At 56.0% G+C, this 18,017-nt stretch overlaps 1 protein-coding gene across 14 annotated transcripts in view; it reads right to left on the reverse strand.

The window, feature by feature from the left end:
* Positions 1 to 3,552: 3,552 nt before the first annotated feature.
* The window catches only part of PTPRF (protein tyrosine phosphatase receptor type F), an 86,688-nt gene continuing 72,223 nt past the window's right edge, over positions 3,553 to 18,017 (reverse strand). For 7 of the 14 annotated variants that reach the window (XM_070510110.1, XM_070510105.1, XM_070510108.1 and 4 more), the window contains 14 exons: positions 16,875 to 16,990; positions 13,150 to 13,182; positions 12,227 to 12,324; positions 9,295 to 9,418; positions 8,946 to 9,121; positions 8,141 to 8,260; positions 7,669 to 7,823; positions 7,302 to 7,587; positions 7,021 to 7,199; positions 6,680 to 6,806; positions 6,340 to 6,465; positions 5,937 to 6,091; positions 5,713 to 5,848; positions 3,553 to 5,267 (listed from right to left, as the gene is read on the reverse strand). In XM_070510110.1, coding sequence (XP_070366211.1) covers positions 5,199 to 5,267; positions 5,713 to 5,848; positions 5,937 to 6,091; positions 6,340 to 6,465; positions 6,680 to 6,806; positions 7,021 to 7,199; positions 7,302 to 7,587; positions 7,669 to 7,823; positions 8,141 to 8,260; positions 8,946 to 9,121; positions 9,295 to 9,418; positions 12,227 to 12,324; positions 13,150 to 13,182; positions 16,875 to 16,990 — 1,900 coding nt within the window. In that variant the 3' untranslated portion in view covers positions 3,553 to 5,198. The remainder of the gene's footprint in view (positions 5,268 to 5,712; positions 5,849 to 5,936; positions 6,092 to 6,339; positions 6,466 to 6,679; positions 6,807 to 7,020; positions 7,200 to 7,301; positions 7,588 to 7,668; positions 7,824 to 8,140; positions 8,261 to 8,945; positions 9,122 to 9,294; positions 9,419 to 12,226; positions 12,325 to 13,149; positions 13,183 to 16,874; positions 16,991 to 18,017) is intronic. The other 7 variants (XM_070510111.1, XM_070510107.1, XM_070510106.1 and 4 more) reach the window with 1 other exon arrangement.

Here is an 18,017-nt window from a genome sequence, read left to right on the forward strand (position 1 = left end):
ATGCCCATCTTCCTCTACTTTATATGTGGGATGCCTACCACAGCATGACCTAACAAGCGGTGCCATGTCCGCACCTGGGATCCGAACTTAACTGCTGTACCACCTGGCTTGCCCCTAAAAACAAAGTATTAATTGTACAATTTTAAAAGTTTGTCTTTTTAAAAGTTAAAGTAATATTAATTCTTTACAGAAAATTTGGAAAATTACAAAGAAAGAGATCACCGAATCTCACAACTCTTGGTGTATTTTCCTCCAAATATTTTTTTCTCGATGCATCTGACTGTTTCTAGCTTTAGGCAGGCAGCAGTGTGGAAAGAGCCCTGGAGTCAGGCAGACCTGGGAGTGACATCAACTCCACCAAATTCCAATCGGGGCCTTGAACCGGTTACTTAGCCCCTATGTACAGCCCTTCCCCATCTCAATAAATGCAACTTCATCCTTCCACTTGCTCAGGCCAAAAGTGGGGGCCAAAACCTTGACCTCTCTTCCCTTGTCCAGTCCATAAGAAAATCCTTGTAGTTCTGCCTCCAAGACATAACCAATATCTGGCCACTTCTCACCACATCTAAACTCGTGCCGAAGTCCTCCCAATGGCCCTAGGAGCCGGCCCCCAATTCCTCTTTGACCTCATCTCCCAGTACTCTCTCACCGGTTGCTCATGGTGCCACGGCCACACCAGCCTCAACACAACAGACACATCCCCGCCCGGGGCCTCTGCTCCAGCTGCTCCCTCTGCCTGGACGCTCATCTCGAAGATGTTCAGGCAAAATCCCTCACCAGCTTCAAGTCTTCCCTCAAATCCCACCTTTTCAATGAGCTTTCCTCTGACCACCCTAATTAATAATTGTGCCTGACTCCTCCTATTCTAACTCCCCTCCCTCACGCCGCTTATCACTTTCTAACAAACCATATACTGTTTATTGTTTTTCATGTGCATCATTTCCTCCTACAAGAGTATAAACACCACCAGGGCAGAAGTCTTTGCTCAGTTCATTGATGTGACTAGCACATAGCAAATGCTCCGTAAGTAATTGTTGAATAAGTGGATGAGACCTAATTTTCTCATCTATAAAATGAGCATAATAGGACCCAGGCCATACATTGTTGTGAGGATCACATGAAAAAATAGATTTCAAATTACTTGCACGGCAGGGTTACCTAACCTCATTTAGGATGGTTAAGGATGGCTTCGGAAAGAAAGATTTCAGCAGAGACCTCATGAGCAGGAGTTAGCTAGCTAGAGGGGGGAAGAGAATGTTCCAGAAGAATAGCTTGTGGGACGGTATGGAGCTGAATGATGAGCTAGGCACAAAACTTAAGAGTAGACTGCGTTATGGCTGGAGGGCAGGGGTTTAGGGGCGTGGATGAGGCAGTAGACGCCGGGTCCTGCAGCCTCAGAAACCTGTGGAGTTTGGGCCAACCATGAGGGCTCGGCAGGTCTCATCAGGACAGTGACATGGCCATGTCTACCCACAGGAGAATCAGTGTGGCCACTGTGCTGACAATGGGTTGGCTGGGGCAGGGCTGGGGGCAGGCAGATGGGTAGAAGGCATGGCAGCAGTCCAGGCAAGAGAGGGTGGCCTGGGACAAGCAGGGGAAATGCTGAGAATCCAACAGGTGCGCGAGGGGAGGCCCAATGGGCAGGGTTTGGAGATTAGCTGAACGTTGGGGTGAGGGAGGAAGAGATGCCCAATTGGGAAACCGGGTGGACAGGGTGCTGCACACTGTGACAGGGGGCCCTGGAGGAGAAGTAGGTTTGGAGGTGGGGAATGGGGTGACAGCGAAGGGGAGGGGGGCTGACAGTGGGCGATAGAAAGGGCAGGGACTCTGGAGCAGACACAACTGAGTGCAGGTCCCAGCTCTGGTGCTTACCTGCCACCTGCCCTGTGGTCTTGGACGAGTTAATCCACGTGAACCTCAGGCTCCTTCTCTGTGGAGGGCAGAGGCTCTGCACTGCGGGCTGCTTCGAGGCTCACTGATCACGTCCATAAAGCATGGTGTGCAGAGCCGGCCGGTGCGGTTCTGATGCTCTTGTTCCTCAAGTGACAATCTGGTATTTACCCCTCATTTGAAAATGTTTAATGACTCATTCTTTTATTTAGCAAACAATTATTCAAATTTAATGCCGTCAAGGATAACGCAATGAAGGTGTTGTTTTCCTGAACAAATATGCCAGCCACTGAACCAGGTGCTGGGGGAACCAAGAAGGGCCCTGATCCCAGGCCTGGGTCACTCACAGCCCTGAGACAGCTGCCGACACTGGGGTGCAGTGAGGACCAAGATGGAGGCGGCGCAGGATGAGACAGAGGCACTCCACCTGCCAGGGACACCTGCATCCCTTTCACAACCAACTCAAACCCCTCAGCTGCTTCCAGCCTGCCTTTCTAGCCCACCGGCGCACTACCCTGGTCATACTATGCTCCTTGTAGTTTCTCATATTTGCTGGTCTCATGCTTCCAAGCCTTTGTACAACTTGCTCTCTCCGTCAGAAATGCTTTTCCCACCTTTTTAAAGATTTTATTTTTTTCCTTTTTCTCCTCAAAGCCCCCTGGTACACAGTTGTATATTCTTCGTTGTGAGTCCTTCTAGTTGTGGCATGTGGGACGCTGCCTCAGTGTGGTTTAATGAGCAGTGCCACGTCCGTGCCCAGGATTTGAACTAAGGAAACACTGGGCCGCCTACAGTGGCGTGAACTTAACCACTCGGCCACAGGGCCAGCCCCTTCCCACCTTTTTAAACTAACCACTACTCACCTTATGAAACACTCAGAATCCAGCTTGTGTCACCTCCTCCGGGAAGCCTTCCCTGACCCCGCTATGGGGTCAGGTGCTGCCTCAGTGCACCCACAGCACCTCTGTTGGGCTTGTCAAGACACTCTACAGTCTGATAATTGGTGATTTATGTATTTCTCTTCCCCACTTGTCCTGGGTCTCGTTTATCGCTGTGTCCCCAGAAGTTCCAAGGTTTGACAACCTGGGAGGACTTGTCTGATTACAAGTGGAGAGGCCACAGGGCTCAACAAGCCAAGGTTGCTGTGTGTCCAGGGGCAAGGTGACCACAGTGTCCAGTATCTACACTGCAAGAATTACAAGAGTCCTCAGCAACCAATTTCTACATTGTCACGGCCGCCACTGCCACAGTGCCAGACCTCTCCTTACAGCAGGAGAGGAGAGGGAGGTGGTGATGGGAGACGGGGAGTGTGGCTCCTGGAGGGGGAGTCCCAGTAGCCCCTGACAAGGTGACCCAGAACATCCTAAGGGTGAGGAGAGGCAAAGGGTATACTCTCAGCCCAGGGAGCTGGGTCCCATGTGGGGTGCTCTTTACGCGCTCTGGTGGCTCAGGCCTGGCCCTTGGTGACTCAGTCTTTAGGGTCTGTAACTGCTTCTTTTTAAAAATGGGTACCATGGCAGGAGCCCGTCTTGTCACAAACACTCCAGATGGCCTCACTGTCTGCTTAGGAGCAGGAAGTCTCCAGAACCTGCCCCAAAGTACTGACTGACAGAGCCCAGAGCCCAGATTCTGGTTCCAGAAAGAGCTGAGACAGAGGCCCGGTTTGTAAGAAATCTGATTATTCAAATTTATTACCATCAAGAATTATGCAATGATGCTGTAGTTTTCTTAACAAATAGAAAACAGACTGTGTACAACAGTGAACTCTACAGCACTAGCATCCACAAGGTAAAAATGAATGTCTCGGCCAACATTACCAACCCTGGATCGCTGATCTTCACTGAGCCTAGCTAGATCTGGGGACGTGGGCTCCACATCCCTCAGCTAACACCTCTATGCACCCTTCCCCGCCCCTACTTACCTATCTAGATAGTGCTGCCCAGAGGAAGAGGCCCTCTCCCTGCCCCTCAGCAAGCTGACGTAATAAGGATTGATTATAGTACCATTGAGAGGAGTCCAGTAGTCTTGCCACATTGGTTTATGAGGGCATCTTGAAGGAGTGGAAAAGAGCAATTCTCAGGGGCTTTGAAACAGCTGCAAACCAGGGAGGGGAAAATCATCTGGCCCCTGCTCCGAGGACAGACATGTGCTCCCAGGCCCACTGGCCTGGACCTGAAGGGCCAGCCGCGCCCCTGCTTGGCCCTGAGGTGTGTGGGGCGTGGCACACACTCTGCCCTGTGCCAATCGCCTTGGCCATGCAGCCAGACCCACAGCCTACCAACACCACACCATACCGCAATGCTGGGGGCAAAAGCGATGCCCCGTGGGCCCAGAAGTCAGCCCTGCGGCTCCCTGGGAACCCAGGTGCACAGAGCCACCTCCCCTCCTGGGGGTTGAAGCAGAGGCCAGGGGATGATTCATTTTTTTTCTCGGGTTTTTTTTTTTTTGATTTTTTTGTTTGTTTGTTTGTGTTTTTTGTCTTTGCTTTTTTTAACCTTTGCAAACACGATGGTGATGAGGAATGCCTTGCCAGGCTCCCCTTGACACGTCTGTGGTTCTGGGCTGTGAATGTTGCACACACACGGAACAGACGACTGGGGATGAGTGTCTCCTCACTCCTCCCCGCCCACCACTGTCTGTGGGACCTAAAATAAGGCTCTTAAGGAAAAACAAAACGAAGCTTACAAAAAAAAAAAATCGTGTTTCCCTGCATTTGGCTGAAACAGGATCTTGTCTGAAGCGCTGGGAGAGCCGCTGGCTCGGTGAGGCCTCCGCACAGGCTGGCGGCCCCAGCTCCACACACGAGGGCGTGTTCGTCCTTCAGCAGTAAGTCATACAGAAAAAGGATCCAGGGTGAACTCAAAAAAGGAAAACTACACCCCAACCCCCACAGCGGCCCACTCTGTAGTTAAGGATTTGCAAAAAGAAAAATCAGAGGGAAAAGGCTAGAATCTCTCTGTCTACCCCACTTAATGTATAAAAAGGGAGGCTTTGCCCCCATCCCCACCCCATGAGAAGAAGCATGAGAACTGCGGCAGCGGAACAGAGAGCTCGAAGCAGGCTCCGGGGGGCCCGGTGGACACAGACGGGCCATGGCGCCTGCCTGCCGGGCCACCCACTCGCCAGGGGGGTTCTGGGCTCTCCGTTTGGTGTGGCAATGTTCCTGAAACGCTGTGATCCCAGGGGGCTGTGCTCTGCCAGCAACAGCATCCGTGCAGGAGGGCTGGACGATGGTTGGTATGGCTCAGAGGAGCTGGGTCCCCTCCGGAGCCCCCAAGCAGGGGCGGCGGAGGAGAGGGGAGCGGTAGTTACGTTGCATAGTGGTCAAAGCTGCCGAGGTACTCCAAGGCCGCGCGGTAGCACAGCTGGTACTGGTCCTGCCAGGACAGGGGGGTGGTCAGCGTGGGTGGTGCCAGCAGACACCCCCGACACACTGCCAAGGGCACTCACACTGTGGCCGGTGGACCATGGGGTTAGCCTCTGCTGGCCAGGAGCCGGTGCTAGACCTAGACATCTGTCCCAGGCAGTGCCCAGAGAGCCTGAAAGAACCTCTAAAGGTTCATTTCTCTCCCTTCCCCACTGCCCTACATCAACTTGCCTTCCCCCTGCGACCCCAGTCTGCTCCTAGACCCCATAAGAACTGCCATGTCTAACCCTAGCCAGGAGCCAGGTACACCACTGGTGCTCAGTGCAAAGCTGCTGAGTGAGGAGTACATCCCGCTCATCCTACCCCGGCGCCCCAGGCAGAGCAGCAATGGTAAACGTCGGTGATGTGTGCCTGTGAAGAGCCAGGCCTATGCACTGGCCAGCTGGCCTGCGTACCTCTGTCTGCACCATGGCCGGGCGCTGTGTCCGCAAGGTCTTCACGGTCTGGAACATGTCAACCACGCCCTCGTAGCGCATCCGCTCCAGGACGATGCTCAGAGTGATGAACACTCCGGTGCGGCCCACACCGGCACTGCTCAGGGACAGCACCGGGTCAGGGGTCCTGCCCACCAGGCCCACAGACCCCTGCCCACCCCAGCCCTCCATGGGGTCAGCCCCACCTGCAGTGCACTGTGATGGGTCCGTCCTGTCCAAACTGCTCCTTGGTCTTGTGCACCTGCCCAATGAAGTCGATGAAGCCCTCGCCTGTCTTGGGCACGCCCTGCTCCGGCCAGTCTGTGAACTGGAACTGCCGGATCGTTCTCGACTGCCCATCCTGGGTAAGTTGCGCAGGTGACAGGGTTAGTGCCTGTGCCCCAGGCTGCAGCCCCACCAGGGCAGGTGGGTAGTATAATGACACAGCCACCCCGGGAGATGTGCTCGCGCCCCCACACCTGCACCCCAACCTCAGATTCCTGCAGCTTGAGCTAGGGCACCATGCAGGCAGCTCCCATCCCACATGCGCTCAGGCAGTGTTAGAGACCGCTTTCATGCAAACAGACATACTTCCCTGTCCACACTCACCCGGGCATCCGTGACCTTGAACTCACGCAGGATATACTGGGGCATGTTGTACTCAGCCATCGGGTCAACAACAAAGTACTGGTAGCGAGCAGAGCGCTCTGCTGGCCAGTACTGGTGGCATTTCTCCTGTGGACAAAGGGCCCACAGACAAGATCAGGTGGGGAGGACTGGGCGAGAGGAGCTCCAGGTTTCAGAGGATTCTGGGGCAGGTGACTTCAGGTGGTGATAACAGGGGTCTGAGGCTATGCTGATGAGAGGCCAGGTGTGAAAGGAGAGAACAGTGAAGGGGTGGCTGAGGTGCTCCCAGGTGTGAGATGGGCCCTGGGCAGGGGGCGCTCACCCTGCCCATCTCCCGAAGCCTGGTCAGCATGACGATGATGGTGGAGTTGTGCTCCCATAGCATGCGCCAGAAGTCCTCGGTGCTCTCTGCCAGAGGCCCTTGTGTGGCTATGTAGGCTTTCTGCTGTCTGGGGTGGACATAAGACTGGACATGTTGGAGGTGCTGCTGCCCCTATGGTCTCCCCAAGACTGCCTAGTCCCTTGGGGCCTTGCTCAGATCACCCTTCCTCCAGGAAGTCCACTCTGGTCTTCTGGGCTAGCCCTACTCTGTTGCGCCCCCAACCAGCCAGGTGGAGGCCTAGGTACCCGCAGGGCGTGGTAGACGGTCACAAGTGTGCTGACCTATAGCCATCCAGGAAGCTGGCGTTGATGTAATCAGAGCCCTCTACACCACGGATGGGTTGCAGACACACTCGGGTCAATTCATAGGGCATGATGTTCACCAGGCGGTTCTTAAACTTGTTGCAGGGCAGGTTGGCGCTGATGAAGCGGGATGTGTGGGCCTTGGAGCTGGCCAGCAACTAGCAAGAGGGAGGGGCTGGTCAAGCCTGGCTTCCTGGGGAGATCATCCCCGTGACCTAGTCCAGGCCCCTGGAGCCAGATAGGCCTACCCCTGACCCCACCTTGAACTCGAGCTCCATGGCGGTCACACTCTCCCCAGGAGGCACTTGGCCCAGCTTCTGGATGTGGGCGTAGAGGTTGCGGGCGGGCACCTCTGTGTGACCACACGTGGCGGCCTCCAGCAGCGCCTCGTGGATGAACACATACTGGTCTTCTGTCTGCACCATGTAGTTCCGCTGCGATCGCATGCACGTCACATGGCCATAGATGTCAACTGTCTTCTCGTGCTTCATCCGCTCCAGCATGGCATCAATAACGATGAAGCAGCCCGTGCGGCCCACGCCCGCACTGCAGGACACGGGCTCAGCTCGGGGCAGAGATCCACCCCACCTCCCACCCCACCCCTGGAGAGACGCTGTACCCCCTCACCTGCAGTGCACCACCATGGGCCCTGCATCTAGAGGGTTGCAGGCCTTGACCCGCCGCAGGAAGGCCAGGATCGGGGTCGGGTACTCGGGAACCCCATGGTCTGGCCAGGCCATGAACTGGAACTGGCGCAGCTCCCGCTTCTCACTGGAGCCACTCTGGAGAAAAGCAGGGACAGACGGTGTGACTAGGGGTCTGCCTACTATAGACTCAGGGCAGAATGACCCGCCACTGAGGCCAGACCCATCACTCCTTCATGGAACTCAGAAACCACATGGGGCAGCCTAAAGGAGCTCAAGGCACTGTTCCCATTCATTCCACACATGCCACCAGCCGTCACTGCGTTCATACACCTGCGAGACCCTGACCGCCACACCGAGTTCCGGGCTCACCCACCCACAGCACATCATGCTCAGACCAGACCACTGTCCTTATAGGGCCCAGAGTGGGGACAAGCACTGGGGTGGGGCCATACCCTGTGGAGCGCGAAGGTGCGCACAGTATATGTGGCCAGCTCCACTGTGTCCAGCAGGGTCACCTGAATGAGGCCGTAGGTCTCAGTGCCACGGGCTGGCCAGTACTGATCACACTTCACCTGCAGAGGGACAAGCAGGGAAGGGTGCAAGGGTGTTTGGAGGGGCCCAGAGTTCAGACAGGCAGGGGCCCTGGGGCAGAAGCAGAGTGGAAGGTCTTAGCCTACCTGGCTGATAGCCCCTCCAGCCCGGAGCTCTCAGACCCATTGTGCTACCCCCTCACCAAGCCACATCAGGTTCTCATGCTGGAACTGAAAATTATTTATTCATGACCGGATCACACCAGGCACATTTTCTGCCAAATTTACCCATAACGTTTATGCGCTATTTTCAAGCTCTGTAAATTTCATGTTCCAGTCAATGCTTTGCAGGCAAAAGCAGATAACAGCAGCTCTTTCCACTAATTAACTTAGGAGATGTGTTAAAGCCCCAGGAACACTAGCATCTGGGGAACATGTGAACATCCCGGGAACATGCCAGCAACTAGAGAACATATTAACAGTCCTGGAAAATGACAGCATCTGGAGCAACATATTAACACCCTAGGAACCCACTAGCGTCTGGGGAACATGCCACATCCCAGGAACACCCAGCAGCTGGGAACACAATTTAACACCCCAGGAAAACAAGAGCACTTGGGGATCCCTTGAGAAGCTTCTTCCCACAGGGACAGAAAAGGTGATTGAAGTCACCTCGTGGCTGAGTAATTCCCACCCCACCTCCTGGCAGGGCCCTGCACAGTCCTACCCGGGACTTCTCCTCCAGCCGCGTCATCATGACCACAGTGGCCGTGCGCTGTTCCCACACCATCCGCCAGAAATCGCCCATGGTCTCCGGCAGTGGGCCTTGTGTGGCAATGTAGGCATTCTGCTTGCGGTAGCCATCAATGTAGTTGGCATTGATGTAGTCACTCCCCGGGACACCTATGGACAGGAAGGGACATGGGGGCGGATTATCCCAGGGCCCCCAGCCCAGCCCACCATAACTCGGTTCACCCCTGGGATGTATGGGTCTCTTCTGTAGGAGAAAAACGTCACCCCAGCCAGCAAGGAAGAGGAAAGCAAGGGGCTTGGAGGGGGCTCCGCCCTTGGCTCACCATCGATGGAGGTGAGGATGACTCGAGAGTGGTCGTAGGCAATGACATTTGCATAACGGTTCTTGGGCTTGTTCACCTCCAGGTTTGAGTTCTCCCACGTGAACTGCTGACCAGGGTCAATGGACTGCAAGGAATGGAGGAGGCACGGGGAGTGGGGTAAGAGCTGAGGTTTACCTACCGCCCCCAAGAGGGACCCAGCCTTACCAGGTGGTGCCCACATCCTGCCTTCACTCTGAGACCACAGGCAGCCCTTGTATCCCATGGTGCCAGCTAAGGGTGAGCACCAGCTCCCCCAGCCATGGAGCTCAGAGGCCGCCACATCCCCTGTCAGGAGGGCGATGGACCAAAGATGCCTCTGACTATGATACCAAATCCTCTTGCCCAGTAGAGTGGTCAGGGCTAAGGTGGGGGTGGGGGAAAGTCCCTCAAGCCCTAGACCCAACTAATGAAATGAGTGCAGAACAAGATGAAGCAATGGCAGCCAGCTGTGCAGCACCTGACACTGCCAAGGGCTCTGGACATCTGCCACACCACCCTGTCCAGCTCTCCTCCTACCTCTCTGGCTGCTCCTTCTGTCTCCTCTCCTTCCAACAGCCATTCCCATAGGCAGGACACAACACTCCTTCAGGGTTCATTCCCAGGCCCTCTTGGCACTCTACAACCTTTCCTAGGGGACCTCATTAGCTCGCAGGATATCACACCCATACGCCGGAGTTGCCCATAACCCCAGCTGCAGCCCAGGGTCTCCTCTGAGGCCTGGTCTGTAGAGCCAGCAGCCCCCTGGACATCCCCACCTGGAGGTCCCATAGGTCCTTCAATCTCAACTCTTGCCAAGCTGAGTTCCTCAGCTTCCCCTCCAAACTTGGCTCTGCTGCTGGGACTCCATCTTGGCGAAAGGCACCGTCACTCATTTACCCCAAACCCCAGCCAGAACCTGGAAGTCATCCTCACAACCCCTCTGTGCCTGTCCCATCAGTCACCACGTGCCAGTTCCCCCGCCTCCCCCCACCGGCTCTAACTTGCTGCCACTGGCCTCGGCCAAGCCACCCCAACTCAGACGTGTGCATCTCCCTGCCTTTCCACTTCTGCCCCACTCCGCCCCACTCTGCCCCGCAGCCAGCACAATCCTCATGAAATGTAGATGTCATTATCAATTTCCTGCTTTGGCGCCCCCCAGGGCTCCTCATCACCTCTGATGATAAGAAGGACAACAGCTGAGTCTTGGCGAGAACTTACCATGCACTTGGCACTGTTCTAGGCACCCTGCATGTGCTCCCTCATCGAATCCTCCTGTGAAACAGGTCCCGGCACCACCCTCCTTTTACAGATGGATATAGTCCAAAGTTCTCAGCAGAGCACAGGACATCCTCCAAGTTCTGGTGCCAGCAGGCTCCACACCACAGCACACACTGCTTCTGTGAGACCCCCAGCACACCCCACCCCTCAGCCTGCTTCAATGCTGTCAGCCTACCTTGTCCCACACGTCTGTCTGAGTCATACTTGGGCAGACTGTCATGTTCAAGGTTGATGCGTTAATGACTGACTGCACTCGTCTCCCCACTGCCTGAGCTCCCTGAGGGCATTTGTCTCCACATCCCCGGCACCCCACACAGGGAGTGACACACGGTAAGTGCTCCACAATGCGTGATGAATGAATGACTGATGGTTAAAGATCACAGAGCTACAGGATCCTGGCTGAGGGAAAGCCTATGGCAGGCTGGGGTGGCCAGAGAAGGCTTCCTGGAGGAGGAGTGTCTTGTAAGGAAAGCTCAGATGGGAGGGGAGAAGCAGGCAGAAGGTGGAAGGGGGAATGCTGTGAACCCAGACAGGGAGGCCCAGAGCCTCATCAGAAGGAAGGGCAGGTGTGGGACATGGGACTGGATGAGTGCGGGCAGAAGACCATGGAAAGCATTCCCTGCCAGATAAAGACTTGAAGGCAGGGAGCCCGACTCACCAGCTCCACTACCCTTGCAGCACGGCCTTATGCAAAGCAGGGCCCCAGCAGGTGCTCTGCAGGCAAGAGGCGGCACACTCTCCTCGCATCAGACACGTTCGTCAGTGTGCCTGCCAGGCTCAATTTCCTCTGCAGAAACCTGGCCCACAGCCCCCGGAAGGGGAATCACACCCCAGGACGCCACGCACAGCTGAAGGTGGACATCTGACTAGAAGGGGAGCAAGCTCCCAGGCTGCGCTAAGCCAGCCCATCAACCACCTATCCATCCATCACTGATCGAGGGTGAAACCTGTGCTGGGCCTGCACCAGGAGCTGGGCAAGCCCTCAGATCCCAGGCCAAGGGAGCAGCGCTCTGAAGTCTGAGCCACTGGCAAGCAGGAGTCAAGGGCAGAGTGAAGTGAGCACATGGGAGGCCCCGAGCAAGGGATCTGTGCAGCCTGAGCAGCAGGCCTCCAGTCCCTGCCTCCCTGTCTCTGTGATCTGCACCGTCTGAGCACACCCGGGGCAGGGCACCGGCTGTCAGGAGGCATGGGTTTGAATCCTGGCTCCACTGCTCATCAGCTGTTTGACCATGGCAAAGTCACTTCCCCTCTCTGAGCCTCAGCTTCCTCATCTGTAAGATGGGATAGTAACAGTACCCATTTCACAGGGGAGAGGACTGAAGGAGATGATGCACACAAAGTGCCTAGCCCAGTGCTGGCCTGCAGTAAGCTCTTGAAAAACGTCAGCTGTTATTATTATCTGTGTGTGTGTGTGTACGTGACCTTCTGTCTGCCTCTGTTAGCATCTGGGCATGTGTGTGGGTGTCCAGACTTGGGGTACCTAAAAGGGCCTCAGCCAGGCGCCACTGCTGAGCCCTCCAACCTGTGCTGTGGGGAAGCCTGGAGCCCCACATCTCTAGCTGGGGCCTGAGGCGGGACAGGAGCTGGCATGGTGCTAAGCCAGGGTCAGACACACGGCGGCAGGTGGGCATCTCACCTCATACTCCTGGGAGAACTTGAGGCCGTCGTTGGCTTTGAGGCGCTCAATGTTGTCCGCCAGGTCAGTGATTGGGATAGGCGGGTGGTCTCGCATACCTGGGGGAGGGGGCACACAGAGGCAGAGTTAGCATGAGGCCTGAGCAGGGTGGTGGAGACAGCCCCAATGCATGTATGTGCACATGTGAACATGTGTGACCATGGAGCACCGGGCACTGGTGGCATGGAGACAGCGGCACATGCGGCGACAGGGATGGCGGAGCACACAGCGGCTGGAGGGTGACAGAGGAGAGAGAGGGAAGTGTGTGTGCCGTGAGGACATGTGAGCGTGTCCGTGTGACACGGCGCTGAGTGGGGGCACCAGGGCCCCACCTGGAGGGTTCTCAAGAGGGATGAGAGGCTTCCTCCCTCCCAGGCCAGATGGCTGACAGGATGGGGCTGTGGGCTTCTTCACCCGGAACACCTGCCCCATAGGCCCTGCCTGTGGACTGCCCTCCTGCCCCTCACTGGCGCCAGTCACCATGGGAGACTCAGTGACATCACTGTCCCTGCATGGAGCGTGTAGATGGAGTGGTCACAAAATACGGAGACACGGCAGAGTGACATGGAAGAATATAGAGAGAGAAGCAGAGACGAGGAGGGAGATGTGGAGACAGGAAGACAAGGAGACAGGGAGGGAACCCAGAAAGGGGTCAGACTGAGACTGGAGGCGAGAGAGGGAGAGACACAGAGACGGGGCCAGTGGGAGAAAAAGCAGGACAGAAGCAAGTTGGGAAGAGGGGAGGATGGAGGGGGAAGAAGATGAGGAGAAGAAAGGGGAGGGAAGAATCTAAGGAAGAAGGGAGGTGATGGGGTGAGAAAAAGTAGAGGAAACAGACACAGAAGCCAGAGTAGCCCCCAAACATGGGAACTTGGAAAACTAACTTGAGATATTCGGGCAACTGGGGACACTGGAACCTGCAGAGAAAAAAGACAAAAAACAACGGGGCAGGAGAGGAAGGCCTGTTAACCTTCTCGGGTTATGTCACTGTCAGACACGGTGAGGGGCTGAGGGGGCAGGGGGAGCTGGGGGGTGGGGATGAGGGGGTGGTGAGGGGTCTTGGGCTGTGGGGCAAGTCCCACCATAGCTCCCACCCAGAGCCCAGCGCTCCCAACCCTTGGGGGCCTGGGCGGGCCTCTCTTCATGACTAAATTCTAGGTCCAAATCAATCCTCATCCCCTCTGGTCTCAAAATTGACCTTGACCTTGTCTATTTTTGGATGATCTGGCAAAAGGAAACTGTGCTCTTACATGGAGAGAGGAGGCACGTACAGTGAAAAACAAAAGTGCACCAGGATATGCACATGATGACTGTATTACTCTTTCTGCTTTTCTGTGGGTTTGAAAAACTTTCAGAATAAAAATTCAATTATAGGAGAAAAAAAAATTTACTGAACTAAAAAAACACGAAGGAAACCCTCCACCGTGGAGAGTGCTGCCATCCCCACTTGCCCCCGTTGTGCTGCCCTCTCGTCCCTGGTTTACTCAATGCACCGAGTACAGCTGGCACCCCGGGCGCCGCCCGCCCATGTCCAGAGGGAAGCCTCCCCCAGCCAGGAGCTCGGTTCCTTGACATCTCCGCACCTCTGGTGACCCTCACGGTGCCACTTTCCCAGCCTTTAACACACCGCGGACTTCCTGTTCTTCATCCTTCCTTGTCCTCTCGGATCCCTGCCATTTCCCTCGGGCCCCTGCAGCCCCAGGGATCTGGATCACCCCTGAGCCCTCACGCTACTCAGCAATCTTCCTGGGCCATCTGCTCAGCGCCCACACCCAGGCCACCATATCGCTGGTGATCTTGCTCCAAACACTTTCCTCTCATCCCAGAGAAAACAGGCCACCAGCCAGCAACTTCACAGCTTCCCATTGTCTCCTGGCCCAGAGCTCAGAGAGGCGTCCCCACCCCCTGCCCCCAGGCTAAGTCACACCCCCACACTCAGGGCTCTGGAGCCAGCCTTCCAGGTTCTCCTCCCACAGGCCAGCACCCCCACGCCTGCATCTTAAATGCTCACTCAAATGACCGCTGTCCACAAACAATTTCCATATTGGAAGAAAGAAAATCCTTTTTCCATCCCACACCCCTCTCTCCTCTCTCTGTGGTCCTGCCCATCCGATTCTTCACCTGCGGACTCTGACACAGGCTTCTTTCTCCACTTGCTCATTCCTCACTCACTGCTGCTCAACCCACTGAAACTCGGCCACTACGCTCTCTCCAAGGTCCCAACTGCTGAGGCCCATGGTCCTCCTGCTCCTGTAAATCCCCAAATCCCCCTCGCGCACAGCCCTCCCGCCAGGCTTCAGGGACGCTACACTCCTGCTCTCTCTGGCTGCACCTTTATAATCCTCCTGGCTACTCTGCATTCATCCTTCCTCAGTGTTTCACCTCTTTCTCTGGCTGCTCCTCGCCCCTTCTCTTTTCCTTCTCCTCCTCTCCTGGGAGAGCCCACCTGTTCTCAGGCTGGGACCACCGCGTGCTCTTCGGCACCTCCCACGCCCATGGTTTCAGCCCAGGTGTCAGCACAGAGGTCCAGACCCACAGACGCGGCTGCTGCCTGCATCTGTCCTCCTGAGATCCACTTCCTCACCCATGTGGAATCAAGCACAAGCCTGGCTGCCCATGCCCCCTTCATGCTTCCTGAGTCTGCCCTTCCCTCCAACCCCCACAGCCACCCCCCGTGTCCTCAGCACCCTCACTTTCTTGGTGGCCTTCTAAACAGCCTCCCTTCCCACTTTCTCCCCCTCCAATCTGTCTTCCACACAGCAGCCAGAGAGGTATTTCTAAAGCACAATTCTGACCCTGTCGCTCCCCTGCTGAAAACCTTTAATGCCTCCCTGGTACCCTCAAGGTCTTCAAGACCCAACCCCTGGTGCTCTGTGACTGGACCCCTGCCTAACCCTGCGGTTTCATCTTGGAGCTCTCAAGACTCCCGACTTCAATGCCGCGCAACACTCAACGCCCCTGAGCCACTTCCGAGCGTGCCGTTTCCAGCGAAGGGAGCGCCGTCCCACCCCCTCTTTGTTGGACTAATGAATGCTCTGGAGTTAGTCCAGAGGCACTTGGCACCCCCTCAGAGGAGGCTGCTCTGCCCTCCAGGCCCCCAGCATCCTGGAGCTTTGGTTCCTCACAGATACGATCATGCCAGGCTGCAACGGCCTGTAGGTCTGCCCGGCTCTCTCTCAGGACGTGGACCCTTGGAACTCAGTCACCATGCTGTGAGGGAGCCCAGGCCACACGAAGAGGCCTCACGGGCTTGTCACAGCTGAAAACCCAGGCAGGCTCATAGCTGACTCTAGCACCAACCACCAGACACGTGGATGATACACTTCAGAATTCAGAGATTGACTAACTTTTCTATAAAAGGTCAGGAAGTAATTATTTTTGGCTTTATGGACATAGGTATCTATTGCACCTACTTAAGCCTGCCTTCGTAGTGTGAAAGTAGCCACGGACAATATATAAATGAATGGGCATGGCTGTGTTCCAATAAAATTCTATTTTTAAAAATACGTGGTGGGCCGTACCTGGCCACGGGCCATAGTTTGCTGACCCCTGCTTTAAATGATTCTAACTCCCAACCTTCAAGTCCACCGGCTGAGGGCCCAGACGTTCTGGAATAGAGACAAGCTATTCCTGCTGTGTTCCTGCCTGAATTTCTGACTCACAAAAACTGTGAGCGATAATACATTAATTATTGTTGTTTTAAGTCATTAAGTTTGGGGGTAATTTAATATGCAGTAATAAGTAGCTCATATAGACACAAACCCTGTGTGTGTGCGTTAGTTCACTCATTCATTCCGCTGTCTGTGTATTCATTTCACAGGCATTCAACAAGAATCCACCGTGTGCACAATCGAAGGGACGGCGGATGAACAAGGCAGAGCTCCTGGCTCCACAGAGCTCGGATTGTCACCGAGGCAATTCTAGCCCAGGAGGAGAGGTGTCATGATGGAAGGAGCAGAAGCTGTGGGAGCTGAGAAAGGACCCCCAGACCTGTGTGGGGGCTGGGGCGGCCTGAGAGGCTGTCCCCCAGGAGAGAGGTCTGAGCTCTGTTGGCTGGGGCACAGGGAATGAGTGACACTTCAGGTAGAAGGGAGAGCCAGATGGCCACATGAGAGTGGCTGGGGAAGGAAGGGCAGGCGCTAAGCCCTGTGTGGGGGCCCTGAGCTTGCATGGTAAGTTTGGGGCCAGTATCCAACACAGGTCAGATGCGGCACCCCACCCCACCCTAAGTGTCTAATGTGGCGTTTCCCACCAACACACCCCTCTTTCACATGGAGAGGCCAGAGGGCAGGCACAGACGCTGGCCACCCCGTGGCTGGGACGTGGGCTCTGTGAGGGTCTTTAGCATGTATTTGGAGGCCTTGACCAAAGACGAGGCAGAGGCTAAGAACTGGGCCTCCTCTGAGAGGTTCTTGGGCCCTGGGGCACCTGTCCAGCTGTAGGATCCAAGGGCTCCTCAGTCACTTCAGGCAAGTGGATGGGTACAGGGGGAAGCCAAAAAGGAGGACCAGGAACAGGAAATGGGGGCATGAGGCCAGGTCCCTCAGTGGAGACCCCAGGGACCTGCGGGCTGGGGCTGGGGGCAGGTGGTCTGGGGGAGCAGCCCTACCTGGGGTCTGGTAGTTGAGCCTCCTCATCTCCACAGGGTCAGAGGAGTGGGCCAGCAAGGAGTCCTTCAGCCCAACTGACTGCTCATCCTTGGACGACGGAGAGTGGGTCCTTTTCCTGAAGAGGCAGAAGGATGGTTGGTGAGAACCCGAGGTCCAGATGGAGAACAGGGTCACACGGTGTGGCCAGCTGCCACAGAGCCCTTGTGTCCATGGTTCTGTCCCCCCTAACGCCCCACCTCATCCTGGGGGTCTCTGAGCATGGAGGAGCCAGGGGCAGAGCAGCTTCAACATGTAAAACACAGAGTGTCGGGGGGAGACAGCAGGAGTGGGGAGTGGACAGAGGGCCAGTACGGTGAGGGAGGAAGGGGTCGCGGAGGCTGGTGGCTCCTCCCAATAGAGGGCACTGCTGGGCAGTGGCTGCTATCCCCAAGGCAGCAGGAGCCACCAGGAATAAACATGCAAACGACACATAAGATACGCCAACATCACAGAGATCTAGGCCCCAGCCATGGGGCTCTGGGTATCAGGGTCAATGCCCAGAGCAGCAGGGGAGGGACGGGGAAGGTGTCACCCGAGCCAGGCAGAGTCCTCTCTCGCTGGCCTCTGCTCGCCTGTCTACAAGGACAGGGTCAGAGACAGACCACGGGGTCCAGCTGCTGACAAGTATCCAGGGGCCGCTTCTGCTGGGCGGACATGGGTGTGTTTGGGGAGGAAGAAGTTGTGTGAGTGTGCCTGAGTGTGTAGCAGCACACACTTCCCTGCTGCCTGGCTGCCTGGCAGCTGGTGCTCTTTGCACGTACAAAATGCTGTCTCCTGCAGCACTCAGGTAATCTCAGAGCTGGGAGCCAGTGGAAGGCTCTGGTGAGCTCAGAGTCAGCCTGTGCACGCAGGGGAAGCATCGGAAGTTTGCACTGTGCCTGCGCCCTGGAGCAGGGGCATCCCTGGTGCAGGTACAAGTCCAGAGAGGGACAGAGCCCGCCCCAGAGCCTGCTGAGCAGACTGGACAGCCACAGGCCAGGAGGCTTCCGGTCAAAGCACCGCCCCTCCCTACTGGGCCCGCACTGTGCACAGGGATAGGAAGTGAAGGGAGAGGCGTGTGAAGAGAGAAGGAAGGACTCGTACCTTTCTTGTTTACTAGGTCC

This window comes from Equus asinus, chromosome 5 (assembly GCF_041296235.1).
Source record: "Equus asinus isolate D_3611 breed Donkey chromosome 5, EquAss-T2T_v2, whole genome shotgun sequence".
In the NCBI taxonomy this organism is placed as follows: Eukaryota; Metazoa; Chordata; class Mammalia; order Perissodactyla; family Equidae; genus Equus; species Equus asinus.